The 25,444-nt window shown below is 40.4% G+C and overlaps 2 protein-coding genes across 5 annotated transcripts in view; both read left to right on the top strand.

Annotated features, from left to right (window-relative positions):
- Positions 1 to 1,794: 1,794 nt before the first annotated feature.
- LOC133953540 (keratinocyte-associated protein 3) lies at positions 1,795 to 5,629 on the top strand. 2 transcript variants are annotated; one of them, XM_062387501.1, is made up of 6 exons: positions 1,795 to 2,017; positions 3,008 to 3,192; positions 3,618 to 3,677; positions 3,781 to 3,978; positions 4,441 to 4,575; positions 4,831 to 5,629. In XM_062387501.1, exons 2-6 carry the CDS (start codon positions 3,034 to 3,036, stop codon positions 4,900 to 4,902), a joined length of 624 nt encoding a protein of 207 aa, XP_062243485.1. In that variant the 5' UTR covers positions 1,795 to 2,017; positions 3,008 to 3,033; the 3' UTR covers positions 4,903 to 5,629. The 2 variants fall into 2 exon arrangements, with proteins under 2 accessions (XP_062243485.1, XP_062243477.1); XM_062387493.1 differs by having other exon boundaries at positions 2,012 to 2,153.
- Positions 5,630 to 8,179: 2,550 nt separating this feature from the next.
- Positions 8,180 to 25,444, top strand: part of LOC133953527 (frizzled-3-like) — a 28,657-nt gene continuing 11,392 nt past the window's right edge. The window contains exons 1-2 of one of the 3 annotated variants that reach the window (XM_062387480.1): positions 8,180 to 8,720; positions 9,434 to 10,271. In XM_062387480.1, coding sequence (XP_062243464.1) covers positions 9,876 to 10,271 — 396 coding nt within the window. In that variant the 5' untranslated portion in view covers positions 8,180 to 8,720; positions 9,434 to 9,875. The remainder of the gene's footprint in view (positions 8,721 to 9,433; positions 10,272 to 25,444) is intronic. The other 2 variants (XM_062387471.1, XM_062387463.1) reach the window with 2 other exon arrangements.

Below are 25,444 nucleotides of genomic sequence, written 5' to 3'. Positions count from 1 at the left end.
TTTAAAAGCAGCAGCTGGTCCATATTTTTCTGAATGAGCCTCAGTCTGAACTAGTATTTTTGTGTGAGTGTTTATAGTATTTGCACAACTCCATCAGAGATACTGTTATGTCGTTCTGTTACATGAATTGGTGAATAACTACAATTGTGTGTTACAGATGAATCTGGTCAAGAGCTGGCTGAAGAGTTGGTGCAACTGTGCTTCATCAGTGAGGTGGGTGGTAGCTGGCTTTTCTCTGGAAAGTGTTTTCAAATCCATGTGATTATAAAAAGTGTCCTCATAGCCCATCATCACACCTTCCCCTTATGCAAATTAACTGTTTCATATAGTTAGTGCTCTGGTGCTCACTCAATTAAGTTTACACAAAACCCCACTCTCATGTGTGTCGTCTCTTCATCTATCTGTTGGTGGGAGTATATTAATTTAGCCCCACATCATAATGACTCCATCCTCTTGACTTTCTAAGTACAATCTTTCAACACTGTTACACACGTTGTTTTTGAATACTTGCACTGTATTGTAATGTGTGTTGCTTTAGCTTGTGTCCTCAAGATGGAGTTTGGGTTTTGAATTAAAATGCAGCTAATTGAGTGTAGAAGGGATTATTTCAGCACCTGCTGGTCGTTTTGTTTTATCATGCATTTTTGAGTGTTGGCATACTGTGATATTCTGTACTATCTCAGTTTCAAACAGCACCATCTCAATAAATTTGAGAAGTTGAAAATGTTCCTCCATTTGGGTCGCGGTTTGTCATTAAGGGGTGACGGTGGGTCCGGAGGACAGACCAGGTGAGAACCACTGCTCTGTATAAAGGGATGCAGGGGCTTTAAGCATGCAATTGCGTGTGGCCCATGAACTGAGAGCAGACCCTGACTACAGCTGATTTTATTAGTCCACAATTATGACAATTCTTTAAGATTTTGTGAGGTTCGGTTTGGTTCAGTATAAGGCCCCCAGGTCCCTTTTCACTGTGGCCCCCCAGGTCCCTTGAAACACTCCTCCATAGATTGGATTCTTTTGAATGAGCTCACTCTACTCTTTGCTGTTAAGTTTATTTAAAAGGTAAACCTCAATAAGGCTGCGACACACTTGATCACAACATAACTGTCTAGATTATCAGCTTTACAATGAAACCCAATCATTTATTAAGCACACAGTTGCAGCTTAGTGAGAGGTGTTTATTTTGTAATAAATTGTGTAGTCTCTGTCTGGTCTAAAACCTCATCATAATGATTGAGGCCTTCCCTGGAGTCGCACCACTCAACTAACACACCACTCAACTGGTTTACTACATTTTAATAGTTGAACCTCACATTTTGACCAGCAGCAAAACTGTGACTCCCCTAGAAATACAGAGACACTTTCTATCCAAAGAAAATGTACAGATTAAGCAAATCTTCTTTGTTCATCCATTCTCACTTGCCCCTCTGCCTTGGCTGTTTTGTATTACCTCGTACAACATAACATTCCCAGCTCTTTGGCCTATGTGACGTGTTGGACCAAACTATCACCTATCAAATTAGATGTATACAATAATTTGCTTTTTTTTATAGATAAATACCTGGGGTCAATATTTTTTAAAAGGCCTCTGATATAGAACAAAATGTATGTGCATTGCTGCATACCACATTCTGGCAAGGCGTCTTGCCAGCTCGCTCTGGAAGATGGTTACTGTGAGGTACTGTGAACTCAGTGTTACTGAAATATAATCCAATGTCTCCTCTCTTGCATTTCTGAAGTGTTCTTTTATGTATGTATTCAGGTATCTTTGTGCTTTAATCTGCTTTTTCTCCTGCAAATAACATGTCTAGTCCATGCTCAATGCATTGTTTACTCTGTTCTCCTGTGTTTGACCTGCTAAGATTGTAAAACCCAAAGATATGTCCTAAAACTAGCCAGTAGAATGTAAATGCACCACTCCTGGTGTAGAGAAGTGGTGAAAACCAACCAATGTGACCAACCAATGGTGTGAACTGTTGCGCCCCTCAGCGTCCAGCGAGCTGCAGGTGATTCACAGGTGAGTTCGCTGACGTCATACAGGAAGTGGACACAGTCCGAGGAGTCTTTGTTTGTCGCCGGAGCTGAAAGGAATTGGCAGATATTGCTTTGATTCTAAGGAATTATCTTGCGCAGCGGAGAGATGTGCACGTTTGGTGAGTGTTTGGTGTCCTGTGCTCCCCCTCGCTGTCGATCTGTAATGTCTCAGCTCCGTGTTTCTCCCTCCGTGGGTTTATCTGACCTCAGGCCTGCAGGTGGGCTCACACGGTTTCGCTTTTAACACTTTGAACGTGAGACCTGTATAAGAGCTGGTAACTCACAGACAGATAATGTCGACTCTACCTCCTCTCATCTCTGTGAATAACAGAGAGGAGAGATGAACAGAGTCAGAGAAGCTTCTGTATGTAAATGTATCGCGTTACTCGTGTATGTCCGCGACTTAAATCTGCTTATCAGACGTTTACTAAGACCAAATGAAATGTATACTGGAAACTAATCCTGCAAAAAAGTAATAAATATATTACCCGATGAGAATTTATCTTCAAATATACATTTGAAGATAAAGTCCAAAGCAGTCCAAAGCTAGATGGATGAAATGGATCATAATTTGTTGTAGATACTTTTCTATCAGTATACATGTCACCCAACAATTAAGGACAATTTGTTATGTATACTTCTCAAGTTTAATTTGAGGCACTTTACAAATAATATTCATATTGCAGGTTTTCCTCCAGAGGATAATGACTGGTAAATGTATTCACTTTTAAATGATCAGCGTAGTGTGCGTCTTAGTCCCACTTATTCAGACTTTTACATAAATCCTTTATCAGTTGGGCCACAGCGCAGAATGAATGAGTGGTCCTGGGCAAACAGAAATAGGTTTGGCTTTGTGTTAAATATTGGCAATGTAGGCGCAGTCTGTTAAACTCCTCCATACTTCCTGTTCCAAGCTCTCACGCCATCTTGCTATGAACTGTATTAATATTATCTTGTGCTGTCTGACTTCCAGATAAGGAAAAAGGGCCAAGGAGGCTGATGAAGAAGGGATTAACTCTCATCCTGGTCGGCCATATTAACTTCATCCTCGGAGCTATTGTCCACGGCAATGTCCTCCGCCACATTTCCAAACCCAGTCAGCATATATCGACTGAATACACTGTCGCCAACATCATCTCTGTCACCTCTGGCTTGCTGGTGAGTGGATCATATACTACCAAGTCATCCGAGCAGATTAGGTGAAGAAACTGAGGAACTTTAGGTTTATAGAACTTTTAAAAGACAAGCAATTTGGACCATGATTTACTGTGAAATGGATGTTTCATGAATAAACTGATGTTGAGTTCTCATTCATGTCAGTGACTATCAGAGCTACAGGTGTAAACTCAGCCATCACAGATAATTTGCTCCTTTAGCTCTAATAAAGAGCTGTGAATCTTTGTCAGCACAAGATTAAACTTGCCCATTCACAAGGAGCTGGTTTCTCAAACCAGTCACTCGTCGCTTTAGGGCAGACTTCATTACACTGAGGTGTCAGATTTACTGCTGGTTGTTGTTGAAGGTAATGATGTCATGTTTCTTTAAAATACACGCCAAATGAATGTTGTCATTTCAAATTACAGAGCATTGCCAGTGGAATTATTGCCATTGTGGTGTCAAGAAACATCCACCTGTTAAAGCTGGTAAGAAGTCGATTTATTTTCAACAACTGGTCTGCTCACTTCCGTCACTCATCCGTCTAACCTCATTTTCTCTGTATATGTGATGTTGTCTATGTGTCTCCAGCAATTAGGACTTCTGATTGTGTCATTCCTGAACGCACTGCTCTCAGCGGCGTGCTGCACAGGTCTCCTCCTTGCTATTGGTATCACTGTTGCCCACAATGGTCAAGGTTTGATGCTGGGGTGCAACGACACACAGGTGCCCATCAACGCTCGGTCACCAGTCAGTGCCCAGTGCCCTTTCGATACAACACGCATTTATGTGAGTGTAAACTTTCCTTTTACAATTGCCTTTAAAAAGTTCTACTCTATCCTTCTGCTTCTTTCCCCTTATTTTTTTTCACCATAGACTGTTTTATAAAGATGGACATGACTGCTCCCCGAATGTAATGTCTAAGTGTTCCTATCGCCACCAGGTGGCTGGTTGCTGTATAGGTCATAATTCCCTCCTCATCCATGTTAGTGGATGGGACATAAAGTACAAGTCAAATACATTTTTCTCAAAGATGGTTTCTGTAATTCAGGTAGTTCTTAATATACTGATGTTTGTTCAAGTGCTCATGTTTCCGGTAAGTTTGGTATTAATTAGTTATTTGATGCTATTAAGAGAGTGAAAGTGAATGTTTTTTATAGTTAAAGTCGCAACTTTGGAAGCAAGTGCTCACCCTTGGAGAGTTACTTTATATCTTTATATTCCATGTCTCCACAACTTTCTGTCTTGTAGGAAACCACCCTGTCATTGTGGGTTCCGTGTGCGATCCTGTCAGCGCTTGAGGTTGGACTGTCTCTCTGGTGCTTCATTGTTGGACTGGCTCTCAGGGGGCTGGCACCCTGTGGCAACAGCTACATCAAAGAGCAGGTGTGTCTCTGTGTGGGTGTGTGGATATACTGAAGGGATGTATCTGTGGTGTGTGTCTGAATGTCTGTTTGATTAAGACATGCACACACTTGGTCGCAGTCAAACACACACATACAATTGTCCACAGATATCTTCACCCACCTCATCAGTCACTGTAGGTCAAAGGAAAATACAATCACACTCACTGACTCACTCGCAGAGTGAAACAATGTGTTCTCATCAATTCATTCTTCATCCCATCATTCTTTCTTCCAGTTGGAGGAAGAGGCTGAGAGCTCTGCCAATAGCCAACGTCTGATGGGACAGCGCCTCGACCCCGATGCCTAACTGAACAAAAAACATTCAGGAAGGATATAACTCCATGTAGGCAAGCACAGCCAAAACCCAGAGGCCATCATTGCACCTATATTCAGACGCACATTTTGCCCTGCATTCAGCTGGGTGAGTGTCACAGTGGAGCAGCGGTGGAATCAGTTCTACGAGTCTAGTTCTTGCTTTGTGGTGTAATGAAGCCTGATTCACAGATGGGTTACCAAACAGCTTCATATATAAACCAAATTGTTCATCTTCTATGTGCAGCTGTGAGAAGGCAGCCGATTCCATCTAGTCTATATGTGCCTAATGAAACCTATAAGTTATAAATTAATTTCCAGTGCCACATAAAAAACCCACATCTGTATGTTAAACTCTTGCAATCCAAAGTGTAGATTCAGTGTGGAAGCTGCAGTATGATATCATTCATCTTGTCAGTATCCCTCCTTGGCTGTTTGGATTCTGCACCACCAGGTATGTTACGCCAAGCATGTCTTTTTATATGAAGTACTGTATATAAGAACAAAGCTTTGTTCATGAAGATGTCCAATTTCATTTCATGCAAAAGTACGAATATTTGAGCTGAGTTCAGGATTATTTTAGCTTGTATAAACCTTGACATTAAATTTCAGAAAAATGTGTTTATTATCTGTTTTATCAAGTGTTGATTGTTAAGTGCGTGTATTATATTTGAACTGTTTGCCCTGATTAAAAATAATTTTGTATTGGAGATGTAACCATACTCATCAACATTTGTCTAAATATATTCACAAATGACACATTTCATTTTAGCCACTAATTGGTAAATGAGAATGGCCTTTAGAGAGTGCACACCAATGCCAAGGAGGCCCATCATTCACCTTATGAAACCACTTTTAGATAAAAAGATCAAGATTTTTATTTGGATCAAAATCAAATAGCACACACTCATTAATATTACTCCCTTTAACATATCTGATTATTTTCATCAAGAATCGTTAATTATTTTTCTGGGACATCAACAACATTTTGAAATCTTGCTATGTTAAGAGTTAAGAAAAATTCCTGAATCTGCCTTCCTATCTGCATCTGCACCAAAATGTAAATACTTTCTTCTTGACCCAGTTTGCATAGTAACACTCATTTCCGTGGTGATCCGTCCACTAGTTTTTGCGTTGTTCTGCTAATTAACACACAGACAGATAAACAAACAAATGCAGAGGAAAACATAACCTCTTCAGTGGAGGTAACTAATGTGAATTAATTTCATTCGCAAGTGTGTGATGCGATAAAATACCAAATTGTTTTTATTCAGCTTTTATCTTCAAACTAGATTAAACATGCTTTTAGTTTATATTGTTAGATCATCAAAAATGTTCATAAATGTTCATAAGCATCCATTGTGGCTAATGATGAACATGCCACAGATGCAGCAACTGTACTACCTTTCATGTTTGTTTGTTTTTTTGTACTTTTGATTCTTAATTTTTAATCTAAAAAACTTTATTTGTGAGCTTGGTGCTAGAATTATTGAATTTCACAAGTAATGATTCGCAAAGTGTGAAAACAGATGCAGTTATCAAATGATCAAACAATTCAGAACTAAGGTCAGAATTTAGAATTAAGGACCTATAGATTCACCATAGGTCTCATCACAGATGGTTCAGATTGCTAAAAAAGCAGTGGAGCAGGGGTTATTAAAGTAATGCTTTTATAAAGATGCTCTCTACCACAGAATTTAAATCAAACTAAACTGCAGCTTAGATGTTTATGGACTGAGCGCCTATGCACAGTATATGTTGTGGGTTTAATGTCAAGTGGGGTCATTTTAAGAGGTTTAACCAGTATGTGGGCCAGCAGCCTCAGCCCACACACCCCCCTACCCACCCAACCACAACCCAACGACAGAGAGGATCAGATCAGATCAGCCATGAAACGGTTAATCTAGTGCCGTGCTCAATCGTGTGGAAGGGAATCATAGCACGAAGCACTAATCCTGAGGCTGTAAGGGATAAATATTGACATAGTGTCGAGTGATATCATCACAACATGTCTGTGTGGCTGTTTCAGTCGGCATTACAATGATGTCACACTAAAACATAATGAAGGTTAAATTTGAAATCACAGGATGAATATGATGTGTATAATTTCAAAATTATTGTTATATCGGGAGGAATGAAGTGATCATGTCATGTGACATGATATTCAATGAAGGTCCGGTATTATCATTTGTTAAGTGCATTTTCATTTGGGTCTTGGACATTGTTATGGAAATAATAGCTGTCCCATTGCTAAGGTTTAGACAATGTAATTGATTTATAATTTATCCAATCTTTTATTTTTTTTTCAAAAATGACCTAAATATAATCAAATAATTTATTTAGCAAATCCCCGGGCTTGTGGTATTTTCTTGAAATAAATGGAAATGAAGACTGAACCTTTGCTCGACTTTCTCCCTCTCTCTACTGTAAATCTGTCATTGAATTTAATGGATCTAGAACAAAATTAAATTCAGTAATAACTTTATATATTCAGTGCATGCTATATATTGATGCACTATTGATATATTATCAACAGGGAATGTTCATAATTTGCATGAATATATTTTTGAAAAACTTAGTGTATAGTGGTTAAATGTATAATCCAAAACCTTTGTTGGGTCTATTGTTTGTTTCAAAACAAGGTAAATAGTTTCATAAACAGTTACTCTCCTTTATTCAGTGAAGCTGTGGACTCTGAAACCGTCTATTTTGTGATGTTGATTGAAAATAGCTTTTTAAAAGCTAATGGCGACCTTTATTGTTCATTTAGTGATTTTGTTTTATGGTTTCGAAGCAGGAAAGGCATTTGTGTGGTTTATCTTGTTAAAGGAAAACTGTCCCTCCACTGAGAACCATGAGTGAGTTAGTATCTCCAGGTCTTCGGTTTCCGCTATCTTTTTTTTGTGTCTGGTGCTTCTTCACACGCTGGTGTGTGATTTGTGCATCCCAGGCTGGATCCCATTTAACCCACAAATGGCTTTTATGTGACCTTGAGAGTGATGCATGCACCCCTGCTGGCTCCGGAGCCATGGAGGATTGAAGTACACATAAATGCACTGTAGTCACATGCGCACCATTTAATGCATTAACACGGTAGAGCACAACTGAATGTCAAACCAAGGTGGATGCATCAATATTATTATTCATAAATAACCCCCCCTTCGAATCAGGCCCTTAAACCAGGGAGGAAAATGAAAAACACAAACATACTCAGACTGCATGGCGGCTGAAGCTTTGAGTTGTCCACAAAGCAGCTAATTGCAAATCATAATTAAAATTCTGTCTTTATTAAGTTTAAATAAACAACGTGCAAAAATTTCTCCTGCCCACAAAACCCCCAGCTTCTATGTGTGTTAATACTGTGGTGCACACAGTCCATGCAACACGTCCACTGGGGACCGTTTTGTCGCGTCTCTGCGCGGCCACGCTGAATCCGCGGTCACGATGTGTGGTCTGCACGCTGCAGGGAACCAGCTGCACACCGAGGAGCGGCCGCGCGGTGCTGCAGTGAGCGGAGCCGGCGGAGCAGCGCCCCAACCGCCCGCTGCCCTTTAAACCAGGTGAGCTGCTCTCACACGGGAGGTCACAGAGGAAGTGTGCGAGTCGTTCATTTCGTCCATTTTCGGGGGGAAGCCAGTCAGCCTCTGGATCGTGTGCACGAACAGCGCGCTGCGGGGCTGAAGACGCTGCGGTGACAAACACTCTCAGCTCCCCAGGATTGATACGCTCTCTCCGCGGTGATTCCCCCCCCTCCCGGCTTGTCACCGTGTGTGGTTCTTTCCTCGGTGCAGCGAGGACGCCCACATTTGAAAGGTTTGTGCTTTAAAAGCTGCTCCTGGTTTAACCTCTGGCCGAACAGGAAACCGCAGTGAGGACGTTCACATTGACCGTGCTCCTTTTATTATCGATATCCGTTATCGGTAACGTTAACGCTAGCTAACTTGCCACCGGGGTAGCTCGCGCGTTATGGTCGACTGAGCCGTTTGACGCAGGTGTTAGTTCAAACTTAATAACAGAGCGCCTGCGTTTGTTTATTTGAACCGCCATGTTTTATTTGCCGAGCTTTGACTCCTACCTGAAGTTAGTTCTGCGAAGTGAACCGTACAGACACCGAGCCCTGGAGTGTGAAACATCGCGGGGCAGCGCGACTGTTGCCCGGCCAACCTCACACAAACATGAGAGCGGGGGGAGTGTCCGGTCCGCCGCAGGTGAAGCGTCCGCCTCTTCAAACAGGCGCTAGCTGTGGTGGTTCGCTTTGAACGTGTCTCCATTAGTCTGCAGCACGGACGCTCCCGGTGAAGACGTGGAGATAATGTGACACTGCGCCTCTTTTTAGACTCTCAAACAGTCCGCCACGTTGTTTCAGAGACCTCATCAGGTGTTTTAATCCCGACTCGTGCAGGAACAAGGGTGTGGCAGATCAGAGACCAAACCTGATAGAGTGCAACTTTACTCCATGCAAACCCTCTCTCTCTGTCTGCTTGCTTTGACCATCAGGCTTTGTGTCTTCTTTTCTAAACCTGCAGGACCTGCTTGATGAATCCAATCCAGTGAGTTGACCGCATGTGGAAAGGCAGCAATTTGGGACTTGCAGAGGAATCAACCAGCTCCTGTGGAGGATGGTGACATATGGATGTGGACTCTGGATCTCAGGTGATTCTTCAAAATATTACTCGAAAAAGCAAGAGTGAGGAAAGGAAGAGACACACAACACAGAGCGCCAGCAGACGTCTGTTATTCCAGGGACATGCTCCCACTTTGGGGATGGAACAAAAGGAATCTGTGTTTGACTGTGGGAGCACCAGGAAATGGAGAGGCATCATGTTATTTTTGACTGAGAACTAAATAACGTTTTGAAATTCTTCAATTCATCCATGGCCTACAGATGAATTTATACTCTGCCACATGTGATGTTGGGGATCTATTTCCCGAGTGTACCCACCTCCTTTGCGGACTCAGCTGCTTCTCATGTTAAGGACCTTCAGAAATAAATTCAGCATGTCATCCAGCGGCCATCTGGGGGATGGGGACGTCACCACCATGAGCCACCGTGGAGAAATATCGGACACTAAGGCGCAAGTTGGAAGAGGATGTGTGGAAGACTGGTTTTCCCAAACGACAAGAGTCTACTGCAGACAGCGAGTATCTGTCTGTTTTGCTTTCCCCCTCATCTCTGTGGTCCTACTACTCCTCTCCCTGGTTACACCCGCTCTGTCCATTCAAGTGGAGTCTGTAGAGAGCCACAGCGAGTTCAGCTGTGAGCCGATCAAGCTGAGAATGTGCCAGGATCTGCCTTACAACACCACCTTCATGCCCAATCTACTGAACCACTATGACCAGCAGACGGCCTCTCTTGCCATGGAGGTAGGTTGTTTGTGTGTGTGTGTCATTTCGACAGTGCATGCTGCATGTATCAGTATCACAGCACATGGGGGAAATGTGATAGCTGCTTCTAAGATTACACAGTGCTAATAAAACATACACATTGAAGCAGAATATTAATTTACAATTTACTGCAAATGTACATATTTCTTTGTCTTGGTGACAAAAAGAAACATCCACAAAGCGTCTGCCTGCTGTTTCACATTGTAGTGTCACACCTGCTCAGGACAAAAGAAGCTCACACACAGTGTAAACAGACCATGTCAGAGACGAGTGTAGCTCAGAAACAATCGTATCTGACATGTTAAATTCATTGACATATTAAAATAAAAAATACTGTGGCCTAAGGTCAAAAGATATTGTACTCTTGATATATATATGTATGTGTGTGTGTGTGGTGTATGTGTATCATAACTAAATCCACCTCAGGCTGATTAGTGATTTTAATGTACTGAATCAAAGCAGTTTTGTAATTTGAGTGTTTTTTATTACATCCCCTGCAAGCATAACACACTACACCCTATCCACCTACAAATTACCCATATCCTTTATCCTCAGAATACAGAAATGGTTTGCACAGATACAAATGAATCTCACACAATGTTTTTTGTAAAGATTCCAGAACAAATGGATAGATGGAAGCACGCTTGTTGTGAAGGGGCTTTTTACGCAGGCATGTAATATCAAAGAGTTGACAGGAGCCGTGGAACACCTGAGAAAAAGGTGACAGTCAGTGTAGGCTCCTCACGTTACAGCTCCATCTTCTCAGCACGTGTAACTGCTCATGTAGACAAAGATGAATGTATGGACTCACACACACACTCATGAGTTTTTATTGAATGTGAACAGTAGCTGATAAGACAGAAGTTGCCATCTGAGAAGCAGCAGTTGCAGAAAAATATGAATTACAATAAGGTGCTTGTGTGACTGATAATTCCAAAGCAGTGGTTTTAAGGAATGGAAGGTGAAAATGCAATGTTACACACAGTCTGAGTGCAGTACTGACACAAACTATCCATCTTTATCAGGTTACCTCTTTCTCCTACTCCTTTGTTACTCCCCAGATAGGGAGGGAGTGCGCAGAACCAGGTGTTGCTCAATAACGAAACATAATTACCTGTTTGCAGTCAAGTGTTTGTCAGTTCTGTCTATGGGATCTGGACACGTTTGGGTGTGTTCGTTTTATCAAACTACTTTATGGCTAACTAGTAATTTTGGATCTGTAAAAGAAGATAATTTCTTTTCAAACAAAGAATAAACAGAAAGACAAGATCCCTACAGGCAAGACCCAGCCTGTTTTAGAGGCAAGTCAGGTTAAGATAATTCAATATCCGGACCTTTATTTGAACACATGTTTATCTGTTTATCCATTCAAATGTCTGTACAGTACAGGCTGGTATAGCGTGAGCCATGTTTTGGCTACCATGCAACTGTGTTGATGGTTTGAAGGAACACAGAAGGATAGCAAATATCCGATGAAATAAATCTGCCCCCAGCTGTTCGCAGTTGCCATATTATATTACCCCTGTTGAAAAGCAGATGAATTTTGACAAGGCCACTGCTCCCTGTGCACTTTGCGTGTTTAATCTTGAAAGATTTTTATTGTGATTTAAATGCTAATGTTTTCCCATGTTAGATGAATCAGCCAAAAGATCATGCCTAAATTTTATGTGCTGTTACATTAATATTTAACCACAGAACAGGGTTTCAACATTTTGCAGTGCAGGAGACTGTCAAGATCACAAGTGTCAGGTCCTCCTTTTTCTCCCTTTAGAGAATAGTGGATGAAGATGCAGCTTTAACAGTTCAACAGCTTTATTTCGAATGGAGAGCCATGCATTCTGAATCTGCTCAGTTGGTTTTCTAAGGTGCTGACAATCCTTTTGTTATATGATTCACTCAGCACATTAAGGACCATGCAAATTTTTAAATCAAGTCAATTCCCCAGTGTCATGTCAAAACACGCTGTGTCAGGGATTGTGAGAGGCATCTGTTGTTGAACTTGATTTGACCCAGAATAAGAAGTAACTGACACCTTCCGTCCCTCCAGTCATGGAAGAGACAGCTTTCTGAAGATGGTTGTGTAGCAACAGGAGCCCCGTTACTGTTCCTGCTCTGGTCTGCTTTGACCAGGCATGGAAGTCCTGGTGGGAACCCTAGTGGAAATGTAATAATATATCTCATGGGACACTGGCTGCCTAACACCAACTTGTGTGTGTGTTTGTACAGAGACATGCATCCACATCTTGGTATGAGTGTTCAAGCGAATCTGTTACTGGGAAAAATAAATCTTAGGTTTTTGTAAGGATTCCACATTTTCTTCCACGTCGTGCTTTAGTAATTAACATCTACAAGGTTATTGTTGTATTGTCATGTGTAGATAATATACAATATCCACATAAATTAAAACAAATATTTCCGTTGCATGTTGCAGTAGAAAAATATCTATGGGAAATGGAGCATTTTAATGATTTTCCTCTGCAGTTAATTCTGCGGGTTCCTACATGTCCATATAAATAATGTTTTCTTCCCTGTTCATTAGTTTGACAGATGATTTGCATGTTTGTTTGTAAGCAAGATGACACAAACACAACTTAACAGTTTTCAACAGATCTTGGTGGAAGGATGGAATGCTTCAGGGGAGAACCCAGTCATTTTAGTGTGGAATGCGAAAGAGGAATCGGATCATGGAATGTTTTATACTTTGTATATTTTTAACAGAGTATTTTTTTTGGTGACATTTTTGTGAATTTCTAAAGAATCGATAGAGAGATCTTGATGAAAAAGCTCCGGCATATTTAAGGGACTGATCAATTTGGTACAGTTTGATTTAAATCAAGGGGACTGTTGGGCCTTTGTTGAGGTGTGCACTCTATTGAGTGCTATCCTACTTTTATTGTGGTTTTGTGAAATCCAAGTGGATTTGTATAGAAAATTTGTGACATTTGTTTGAGAGTTCCTGATTTTCGTTAGTCTGTCCATCAGCTTTAGTGTTTGGTTAGTTTTACAAAATTAAAGCTAAAATCCTTGTTTACAGTCAGATGCGTTTTATCTTAAAAGATGAAGCCTCTGAAGCTGGATCTAATTCATAATAGGCCCTTCAAAGGAACAGTGGAGATGAGGAATTCAGAAACATCAATTTGTTTTTCTGTTTGGGCGTTTTATACATCTGCTGCCAGACTGACATGAAGTATTGCAGATTCCTTAACTGAATTGGAGCCATTGTCGGCAGCTGTTGTTTTTAGGTCATATCACACGATGCGTATTTGCTCTGCCTCAGTGGCAAAGCTTTCTTGTCTTTCTCCCGTAGTAGATTGATCTTTCTTAGTCATGATGCTAACATGTTGTTGTGATTCATCTTTCAGATAGGTTGAAACACATTCAAGCCCCGGGTTGAAAAAAAACCTCTATTGTGGTGATATGACCTTGGAGAATCCCCAGTCTTGACTGACACTGGAAATATTGCCTTTATTCCTTCTTCCTTTTAGATTCCAAGCTAAGCAAAAATGTAATGTCCTCGATTGTTTGAAATGGTTAACATGTGAGGCCTGGTTTATTCAATGTTTGAGTGACAGGCTTTGTGTATAGATCTTTCTTTTCTTTTTTGTAATTGCTGAGTTAGGCTACGGACTGACTGAATACTCGTATTTTGTGTGTGTGTGTGTGTGTGTGTGTGTGTGTGTGTGTGTGTGTGTGTGTGTGTGTGTGTGTGTGTGTGTGTGTGTGTGTGTGTGTGTGTGTGTGTGTGTGTGTGTGTGTGTGTGTGTGTGTGTGTGTGTGTGTGTGTGTGTGTGTGTGTGTGTGTGTGTGTGTGTGTGTGTGTGTGTGTGTGTGTGTGTTTTTAGAGAGTGAGAGGGAGAGTGACAGGAGAGGTTAACGGTGCCAGCTGTCATCTCTCACTTCTGCTAACTAACTGCTAATCTCTCTCTCTCAGTTCCACAATGAAGACATTGATTCCCATAGACCAACCTCCACCCCATCTGCCATAATAGTCAATTAAACCTGAGCGAAGAGGGTGAGACAGTATGAAACATAAGAGGGGAAGGGGAAATGGCTTTCAAATAGGAGAGTGTTTAAATGGTGTAATGATTTACTTGGGAATATTGTTTTTGCGTGTGTGTCTGTGTGCTTGCATGTTTAAATGCTTTTGTGACTGCATGTTACTTAGGCCATCAGACAAAGGCCATATGCCTGTGCTGTCCAGCTGCCACTGCGCGTTATGGTTCCCAGAGGATGTGCTGCAGGTTGTGACATAGTTAAGGTCTATGTTAGACACAGAGATTTAGATGCATGACATCATTGGGATTGTGTGTCTTCACTAAGAGATGGAAATTGATCACATGGAATGAACACAATGCTATAAGTAAAGGTTATCCCCCTTAAAAGCACAATTAAATTATTGTAAAAGAAAAATATTTCCTCAAATAACATTTTCTACTTTTTATCTTATATATACTTTTAATAACATAATGCTTCCCTTGATTGTGAGTAAGTTTTGAGGAACATGCTTGACGTATAATAGACTGTTCAGTATATAATATATATTATACATTTGTAAAAACTTATTTTTGTTTAGATAATGTGGTGTCTTGTTTTAAGGGTTTAGTTTGGTATGTTGCATGTTATCTGTCCACAGGCAAGTAAGCACAAAAAAACTCCTGCTAAAGAACTCAAGACCACCTCTGTGATAGTTGCTGCAACAATATGTGTCTTCAGGACCACATTTTGCCTTGAGCGGGTGCATGCACACAAAAGGTGAAAACAATACCAGCCACTCTGTCATGGCTGAAAATAAATGAATTGGCACGCATCATGCGAGTGTTGCCATGCCTGAGGCCTCTGGAGCCCAGATGTCTGCTCGGTCAGGGACTTTCCTCTTGAATCATTAGGTAGATGGTTGTCTTCCTCCTTTAGTGTAATTAAAGTGAGATAGAGGGAATTCTTTTCCATTAACATTCATTAACTGGATATCTTTGCGAATTCTCCTGATGTCAAATTCAGTTTTTTAAATAATTGAGACAGAAACGCCAAAACTAGAGAGGCTGGTTTACATCCTTACAAATCAGTTAAAAACTTGCTGAGACTACAGTTCCCTAAGCAAGGAGGATGTCTTTTCACCACTTTTGTTGGTTTTAAGCAACATTACACAAATACTACCGGGCGGATTACCATTTTTTTGCCAGAATTCTTATTGTTATTAAAGATTTAAAAAAAGTAGTTTAATTTAAGATAAACTCATGCCATTTAAATGTTTACATCAACCTTGTGATTTTCCTACATGACCTCTGAAGTTACTTTACAACATCATAGGGTACATTACAACATGCGCATAAAGGGAATTACTTAACTTACTCAAATCAAAATCCCTTGTGGTAACGGGGGTCCTAAGTTCCTAGTACTGTTATTTTGGAGGTCGAAGCCTGAAAAGTTTGGGAAACCCTGTCTGAAAGAATACTTCCCGAGTACTCTTTGCTTTCATTATACCTCACTGAGTTTTTCTGGACAACTCTGACAGAATCTTTGTTGTTTGGATGCTGAGTGAAAGCGGTTAGAAAGCCCCTGGTCTCATAAAGAGTGAAAGACTTTGGGGGTTTGGGCACAATAGAGCACAGTGTTTGTAAAGCAAATAGACAGCAACCCTAGCTCTGCTCGAATTAATCTAGAGCTGTCAGTCACTATATTTACATACATAGCACAAAACCAGGTAATTGGAGAAATCGAATTTGGGCTTAAAATTAATGAAAATTCAAATACACACTCATCTGTGTGGTCATTACATGTCAGATTCGGAATCTCCTTTCTAAAGCAACGTGCTCATGACGTGTAAGTCATCTTAAGGAGTTATTTTTTCTCTCTTTTGCTAATGAGGGATTCAGACTAACAGAGCAGACTCTCCAAATAGGTTGAACAGGTTTTCTTACTATGTGCCTGACATTTACAGTCTCCTGTTCTTCCATGGAAACCAGCTAATTTAAATGTATTTATTTTATAGAGAGCGTTTTATCAAGGATCCACTGCTACATTGTGTTTGCAGTTTCCTCAACAGAAAGTACTATTCACTGTGTTTCTCTGAATCTCTTACCTTGAGTAATGGAACCAGGGTTTTCTTCATATACATTAAAGTACTGCAAAAAGCTGGCAGTAAACGCACCACTTAAGTGAATGTAAACACAGTCAGGCATTCACCCTTCATTCAGCAGGGCTCTGGTTACACATTCAAGTGGCAATTTGACAGTAATGTGATGCTAATGTAGTAAATTAGAAGAAAATGAAACTCAACTGAAATTAGGGACAGTTGAAAGCACTTTTGATCAAAAAAGGTTTTTCAGTAATAGTTGGTTATTGGTGGGGAGAAAAAAAAATCTAATTTTAGAAAATGCTCGCAGGGGGAGTTGTCACTTCAGGGAGCCTTAAACTTAATCTGCTCTTAAAATTTCCTTTCAAGATTTGCATATTATTATTTTATTTCCTTTTCTCGGCTATGTTATAATGCATATACATTACTGCATTCATGTGAACTATTGAGGATCACAAACCTTTGTTAAATACAAATTTTATTGTAAACACAAAAAAAAATAAATAACAGTTCTGTAGATATGTGTGCCTTTTCGACAAGTTCTCCCTGGGAAAATGGGGACAAATTTCAGAAAAGACCGTATGTCGCAAAGAAAAGAAAAGAGGAGAAATCCAGATCCACCCTAAAATGTAATAGTAATATAACATTTTTTGTATAGCCGATATCTAAACAAGGTTACAAAGTGCTTCACAAAATCCATGGCAAAAAAATATGAAGTCAAATAAAAGGTATTCAATTCAGTTTAATTTTAAGCACCAAATCATAACATATTAAGATGAAGACCTTCAAATTTATAGAGAAACCCAACAGTTCCAACTGTAATGGGTTCTTTCTTATTCTGTCTCATCCTTCCAAGTTTTGTGGAATTATGCTCAGATTCCGTATACCTGCTGACAAACAAACAATCAAATTAACGGTCAGTAGCAGAACAGACCCTCTGTGGTGTAGCAAACCATGGAATATAATATGATGTAAGGCAGGCAGTTAAATCTGAGAAGACATTTAAGAGTATTTCATATCCCACTTTTGTGTCCCATCACCTTGGAAAGGATTTACCATTGCAGCTCGTCTTATTATGGTAATGAGAAAATTTGATTGAATGTTTGTCGAACTGCTATTTGAGTTGTGAGAGTTGAAACATTGAACCGTGGTCAGAAAGGACATAGAGGGCAAGAGAGCAAAGCCTGAATATCAGTGACTATACAGAGGGAAATATTGACAAGGTGACAGGTTGTGTAAAGTCTTCAGACCCTACTGTCTCCAGTGTTTGTGTTTCTCTCAACATGGGGTCCTGTCCTTCAAAATAAGTCTCCTCTTTCTAAGAAGGGCCACCCTGAGGCCACCGGGTCCCCACAACAGAGAACGTGTCTGTGCCAAGTCTGAAGAGTTCGGGGTTATTGTGTGTAAGTGTGGTCTGTTTTTTTCCCCTCTGTGTGAATACGAAAGAGAGAATTAGGTTTTATAGAGGTATGTTTTTGTGAGTGTGTAATTGCTTGGTTGTGCTGTGTGTGGATATGGGTGTGTGTGTGTGTGTGCGTTCACGCTGTTCAGTGCATCTGAAGAGGCTTATCCTATTCTCTTTGGCAGAGACAGACAGGTCCTCATTCAGTTTTAAAGTTCCTTTTTTCAGCTGAACTCTTGATTATCCTGCTTATTCTGACGGAGTCTATTGAGACTGCTAGCCCAAATAAAGCAATCATTTATTTATGCACAGAACAAAGGCACTGCCTGGTGCTGTTTTTTGGCAGGCCGTTCCCATCAGCATAGCTGCCACTACTGCTTATCCAGCCTCACAATGCTCACTAAAGAGAGATTTGAGGAAAGATTCAAGAGACTTTTCATTGTTCAAATACTGCCCTGTAGCCCACTGTAAATATAACACTGGGTTCCACTACAACTGTATGAAATAGTTGTGTAGGCCCTTTTTTTCCCTCACCTTATAATATTTTCAGTGTGTAGGACTATATACATTTGTATGCATTGTCATAATGTTGCCAATGTAACTACATCAGATCAAATGAAAAAAGGAAACCTACTTTTGCGCTACCATTTCCTACTTTTCTAACTTTTAATTTCAATTATATATATTGTCAGCATAGGACCAGAACTGCAAGGTCTGACAGCATTGCTGACAATATCAACTGTGTTATTTGGACAATTTACACGTTCATTGCTGAAGTAATAAGAGTCAAATAAGGAAAAATGCCAAGCATTATCTGACAAATTGAAATTCCTTAGTTTGTTCGAACAAAATGTGAAGATATTCAATTAAGAATTCTATAAAAATGATTTTTCCCCCAATGTTTTTAATAACTTATACGAAAATTCATAATTGAAGATACTGTCAAGTGTTGGTAAGAAATAATAAGTTATTTGCCTCTTGCCTCCTTCCACCACCGATTGATTTTGATGTCCATATCGACGCAAATATGCCAGTTAATAAAAGTTAGTCCACATCCTCCAGCCAATCAGAATCGAGAATTCTCTGTAATTCTCGATGCGATTAATCTATCACCTGGCCAGCTATGACCCCTCCCTGCTTCTGTGTGATGAATATTATGGATTCTGCGGGTTATGTACTGTGATCTAAACGTTCATTTGGCACAAAGCCCTCGATCGTTCGGCTCTGATACGACACAAATATAGGTTATCCATGTCTTATGGTCTTAATCTGAACCCATGACCCAGCCTTGGGGGGGGGGGGGGGTGTGTGTGTGTGTGTGTGTGTGTGTGTGTGTGTTGTTTAACCCTCACTGCTAAGCCCAACTCCACACTAACATACAAACACACAATTGATCCCCTTCTCACGCAAAGCCACTCAACAAAAGGCTGAAAGAACATTTTCAGCATACTGCAGATCAGTAACAGCGTCAGCATTAAGAACTCTAGTGCTACTAATTTTACACTTATCAAGCCACATGCACCTTTCCACTTTAGAAAAATATCTCCCATATAAAGGCAAAAAAGCACAAGGAGCTTTAAACCGGTAAAATAAGTGCAAGCTGAGACAGGTACTGCCTTCAAACCTTTTGACCCCGAGACATCTTTCATTTCGATATCAGAAAATTAGGTTATTGTATTGCAGATTCCACATTCACCAGCATCACCAACTAGTTGAGTTCTGTTCATGCAAAAAAAATGTAATGAACCAGTTTCAAATAATGGCTGGAGCAACATTTTTAATTCACTGGTTGCCAGGCAGTGAGTTGCTCATCTCCTTGTGTACATCCATTTCCTATCTGCTCCAACTCTTTGGATGCACTACCCCAGCTACAGCCTCCTACTCGATCTATGACTCACCCAGCTATGCTCGCCAACCTCCTGTCCAACTTCCAGAATCTGTCAGTGATTTATGCACATTTCACCTCAAATCCAGTCTGTGCATGCACTGTCTGATGCATCCACTCTTTGATCAACATTAGTTTTATTTACCGTGGCCATGAACATGAACCAGTTTTATTAAAAACATAATAATATAAAGTAATATAGTTTATAGTGGGATTGAGTGGGAATGATTGGTTTCTGTATGCATCAAGTGCCAGAAATAGTGTATTATTTTTTCATTCTTAAAGAGCATTTAGGTGTTGAGCAGATGGATATGCACAGGTGGCTTGCATGGTGCTAGCAAGTGTGTGGGTGCTATCTGATTCAACACCATTGTCACATTCTTGGCTTCCAATCTACATCTCTATCATTACATTTGAGTCTTTCTCCTATGCCTCTTGGTTTCTTTTATTCCCACTTTCCCACTTTCTCTCTGCGCTCCTTGTGTGAGCTTGTTTGCTCTACTCTTTGGATGGTTTCACTGTTTAAGTCCTACCACAATGTGTCTGTGTGTGTCTGAGCACATGCATGTTATCCTTCCTGAGACATAGTCCTATGAGAGCCTCCACATCACCTGTTGCCATGGTAGTTAAATAGGCAGAGAAGGAAGGGGAGGAATGGAGGGAGACAGACTGGCAGGGGAGGGGAAATTGGATGATGAGTGCAGGTTTTGGACTAAACCATGGAGAGGAGGAGGAGGAGAGAAAGGACTGCTAATACAAGCAAGAAAATTTGCAATTCATACTCTAAGTAATTTAGTTGGAAAATACTACACATTACTCTCAAGTTATATTTTTTTTGGGTTGAAATTGTAGAAGTCTGCAATCTGTGATGTTGGCAATCAAAGCTGTGTATTCATGAAGAAACATGGTGCAGTTAAAAGAAAATATATTTTTGTGAAGATCGGTGAAAGCTAGCTGAGGGGCTTGTCCTTAGATGGTGCTGTTGAGCCATTATGCCACGCCCATTTCAAATTACTCCAGAATACAATTTTTTCTTTTTTTACAACCTTCTTGGGGTTTTGAATTTCCTGCAAACTGGTAACGATTTGAGCCCGCCTAGGCCCTGAAAATGCCCCAAAAGGGAAATACAAATCCTTCGAAATACAATAGGGCCTCCCGCCGTAGGGTCTAAGGCCCTATAATTTGTTGAAAATGATTCAGAGTTCTTTCCGGAACTTGGATAATATAAACCCTTCCTACTGATTGGATGAACATACTTGCCTTTGAATCATCTTCATCAATAATTCAATTCAATAAATCTGTCACTTTTGTTCATATGAGCAGTTAATTGGATAGTTTTACACTGATTCTAAGACAAAATCTGTTTAACTGTTGTTCTATTTAAAGTTAAAATTAATAATAAAGATTTTTAGGCCTAAATTCTGCGAGCCTGTAAAGTCCTAGCTGTTTAGATATTGGAGAAAGAGAAAAAGGATTTAGAGTTTTGCCTAATGAAAAGATAAAAATGCATGTTGATAGTCTGTAAGAGTAATTAATGCTAGTAAATACATTTCAAAATGGTGAGATGAAGAAGAAAACATTAAAGACCTAGAACGTAGAATGTGTTGATTTTTATTTTGTTGAATATGAAATAACATGATAAAAGAGTAGGGAATGCCAATGAATGCTGATGCTGAAATCAGAAAAAGGAGAAGAGGAGGACAAGTGCATGTAGGAATAATTGCCAGTAAATGGAAGGCGAGGAAAACAAGAGATGAATACAGGAGAAAGAAGATAGGAGGAGAGGAGGAGGGGAAGTGAACGTGAAGGGGAATGCCATTAACGGCTTTGTCCGGTCCTCCCGACTGAACGATGCATGGACACGGATAAACGAACAAATGAATGAAAGAGGGAGAGAGTGTGGGAGAAGGGTGCCCCTTTCTTAACTGTCCTTTCAGAGATTAAGCAGGAGAACATCGTGGTCTGTTCAGTTCATCTGTTCATGGCCAACGCCTGTCTCTCTCACAAACGTGTGAGAGGAGGCAGGCACATAGTCAGTGTGTGTGTGTCTGGGTGTGTGTGCATGCACATCTTGGGGTGTGAATTTATCACTGAACACGTGTGCATTATTGAGCAGGTAACTTGAAAAGGCTATATGATTAAATGTATGCTTTGTGCTGGTGCAAAGACGGGGAGATGGAGAGAAAATGTAGTTGCTGAGGGGTTGTGAAATGAACTGATGCACTTCTCTTACATTGTAGAGAGAGAGAGAGAGAATGTAGCTATAATGTATAGCAATGTATAGTTTTAGTTGAAAGAGGAGAAAATGGGTTTGAACGGTAGTAGAGAGGCATAACATCACAGTTTCTCCAGAAAGATGACACATTTTAGGATTTAGACAGGCACGGATGTTGCAGGGAGGTTACGTGGAGCGAACAGACGGAGTTAGAGCTGATGTGGTCTGACAGCATTTGTGCTACAGGGCCTGACTTACTGATAGTGAAAGTGAGTTATGGTGAGACAGAGTTGAGGAGGAGATGGAGACTATGGGGTTGAAAAAGCCTAATAATTCCCTATCTAAACCCTTCCTCAGTCAGAGAAAGGTGCAGGAAACAGAGATAACTGGTTTTATTATGAAACAATGAGTGCACAGAAATGTCTGATCAAAAACCCATATGGAGAGAATATCCATTTATTACTAGCCAGGAATTTACTTATTTTAATAAATGTTATACATTTGCTTTTGGTCCTCTCTTTTTATCCCGTGAAATTGCCATTAGGTCGAATAGCTGTTCATAGAGATTCGTTGCTTGCTGAGTGGTCATTACATAAAGTTGCACCGAAATGACCTGAAAGTGCTTTAAAGAGCACTTAACAGTCAGAATCACACCAACATAAAGCCAATGAAGCCAAAGACACTTCATCTACTTTTAGAAGTACATGACTAGATAAACTATTATGTATTTGATAATTTCTGAATTTTGGGGAAAGAACCCTTTTGAAGTCGACTCGCCCCGATGGAGGTTGGAGGAGCTGTATCTTTGGAGGCTTAGACCCAACAGCCTGTCACCTTGATCTGACCACAATACAAAGCTGGTGACATTTTCAGGAAGTATGTGTGTTCGTGTCTTCGTGTGAGTGTTTGTGTGACTGTCTCAGGTTCTCACACTCTAAACACTTCTTACAATCCATTTGACTCCCTAATCCACCGGGAAACCGCCACTCTTTTCTCCATTCCACTCCACGGTTTTATCCCTCCCTCCCTTCTCCTGCTCCTCCTGCACTTGACAATGTGTATGAGTTTCTGCAGAGATGGCTAACTGGATTTTCTACAAACGTTCTAAGCCCCTGGACCCACATAAACATGCACTTACAACTCACTGGATAAACAGACTGCTGAAAGATATTAGACATGTCCAAGAACTCATAAGTCATCTTATTTTCTTTTTTTGGATCTGAAGTTGCTCCGGGCTATTCGACTCTCAGGGAGTTTAGACTACCGTCAAACAAGATTGTGGTTCAGCCGGTTTCGATAACACTGTGGGCAGAACTGTTAACAGTTTATTAAAGTCTTAAGTTGCTTACCATTTAAAAAGAAATACATAGAGAAAAGGAACAAACCCATGTAACGTCTGATTATTATACAGTTTGTCAATTCTATAAGTGTTTTATTAATGTGTTGGACCAGAGTTCATGTTTTGTGCATAGGTGTTCTGTCTTGTTGTCCCCATGATGATATTGGTTGTCATCCCAAACATGAACTAAACTGGACATTTGAGTGACAACACATCAGAAAAGTTTCACAAACTAGTGGGAAAAGGTCCTGTTCTTTTCCTGTTGCGTGCACTGCTCTCTCTTTGCTACCAACTGTATAGCAGTTATTGGCATCTTACCACATGTCTGCCAAAAGTATAATTGCTTGCGTTACGTGACTGTTAATCTTTCTTTCTGTTTTCTTTGTTGATTTAAAAAAAAAAAAAAACCTTCCCTCTCCCGCTTCTTGGTTTCTATGGAGAGAAGGAGTAAAGAGAAAGAAACTTAATCCCTCCATTGAACAAGAGGTGGACCAGTCAGAGGCCTTTTTTCTCATTTTCCTCTGTCAAAAACCCCACCGTGCTTCTTATGCTGAACGACCTGTCCAAAGCACACTCTCCAACCTGATATTTTGCTGAGTAGCTATTAGTCAAATTGAATGGGTTTAGTTCGATTGTAGCTATAAAGACAGCTGTCAATCTCTGGGTGTCCATTATTGTTAAAATGAAAAAAAGATTCTAAATACAGTGTTTTTCTTCTAAAAGTTTCAGTAAAAGGTTTAAATAATAGTAATTATGAAATGCTGGATTCAAAGAGCATGACTTGATAATAAAAGGGAAGGAACCTCCCGTTATACTATAAGAATAGCATAATTCATTATAGGTCAGGTTTCCTGGCAGCGCAGTTGATAAAACAGCACTTTAACTGAACTAATGATTGCTTATGAAAGCTGAATTTGTGAACGTTGAAATGTTCGTTTCAAACAGTGCCAAAATGTTTGACTTGGATCAACCCACCACCATTCATGTTGAACCAATGTGGGGGAGATTTTGAGCCCTGCATGATGGATAGCATTTCGGCAGCCTGTGGTCTGCCTAATGACCACATGCTACCAGTATTTTTTTCTTTTTAATGATGTAAGGTTGGTCTGAGTTTTATATTGTTAAAGCAAGTGCTGTCTATACCACTGTGGGGTTTAGCTTAAAGCAGCAGTGCCAACAACAGCACAATGGCATTTTCTACTGATGAAAAATCCGACAGAGTTTCTAGTCAGAGGCTATGAACTTTCGTAATCTGCATACTGAATATAAAAGCTATAGAATAGAGCTTATCATTTCAACACACATTTGAACTTGCTTTTATAGCTGCATCTTGTTGATATAGCATGTGTTGATGCTGCTAATATCTGGCATAAAAGTTGGAAAAATGCTTTTGGTTTTCAAAATACATCATCCCTGCAGTTCTTTATGACTGGAATCAAATTATCTCCTATGTTGGCAAGCAGATATAGTTCACCTCAGTCCCATCCTTTTTCCTCTTCTTTTTCCACATCCTACCATTTTGCAGTCGAAGTATGTCTTCACCCTCAGGCCTGGTTTGCAGGCTTTTCTGCTTTCTGTTCTCTGTCCGTCCATCACAAGTGACTACAAAATGCCAGACAATTCACCCCGTCGCCCTGCATGGAAGGCTGATTGCCACTCCCCTCCTCTCTCTTTTGGTGGCACAGTTAGGCCACTTAATATCAATATTCTCTTTGTGGGGAGAGATGGGGGGCAATTGCCGTGACTGTCAGAATAATTGCACTCAGATATCTGCACACAGCATTGGACTTGCTCACACACATACATACACACACACACACACACACACACTCAAGAACACTTAAACTGGGACATACTCACACAGAATACAAGAACAATGATGCACACACACACATAACCCCACATGCACTGGCGAACTGGGCAGAATGAGGGCAAACAGGAGTCACACACAGACACAGTCATTGTAGAGTTAGTATCAGAAGAAATGAGGAAACGCTCCATACTGCTTGGCCGTGACACACACTCACACAGAAAGCAACTAGGACTCGGTTAAGTGTGGCCCCAGGCTCTCTTAGGGGTCTGTTGTTATTGACATGTCTGTGTAACATACATGCAGAAACAAAAAGACAACAAACTAAGGCTGTAGCGGCACCATTAGTGTGGGCAGCATATCAGAATAAGAGCTGGCAATAAGGAGGCCTTGTCAGAAAATAGAATTGTATTTAATCGTAGCAAGGC

Source organism: Platichthys flesus, chromosome 1 (genome assembly GCF_949316205.1).
Source record: "Platichthys flesus chromosome 1, fPlaFle2.1, whole genome shotgun sequence".
NCBI classification, from domain to species: Eukaryota; Metazoa; Chordata; class Actinopteri; order Pleuronectiformes; family Pleuronectidae; genus Platichthys; species Platichthys flesus.
The sequence above is the reverse complement of the archived record's forward strand: the minus strand, read 5'-3'. Positions and strand labels throughout refer to the sequence as shown.

Bases quoted from the DNA above. Each gene is read 5' to 3' on its own strand.
- LOC133953540 (XM_062387493.1), top strand. The intron at 3,193-3,617 runs GTGAGTGGATCA...TTCAAATTACAG, and splicing joins CTGTCACCTCTGGCTTGCTG to AGCATTGCCAGTGGAATTAT. The intron at 4,576-4,830 runs GTGTGTCTCTGT...TCTTTCTTCCAG, and splicing joins ACAGCTACATCAAAGAGCAG to TTGGAGGAAGAGGCTGAGAG.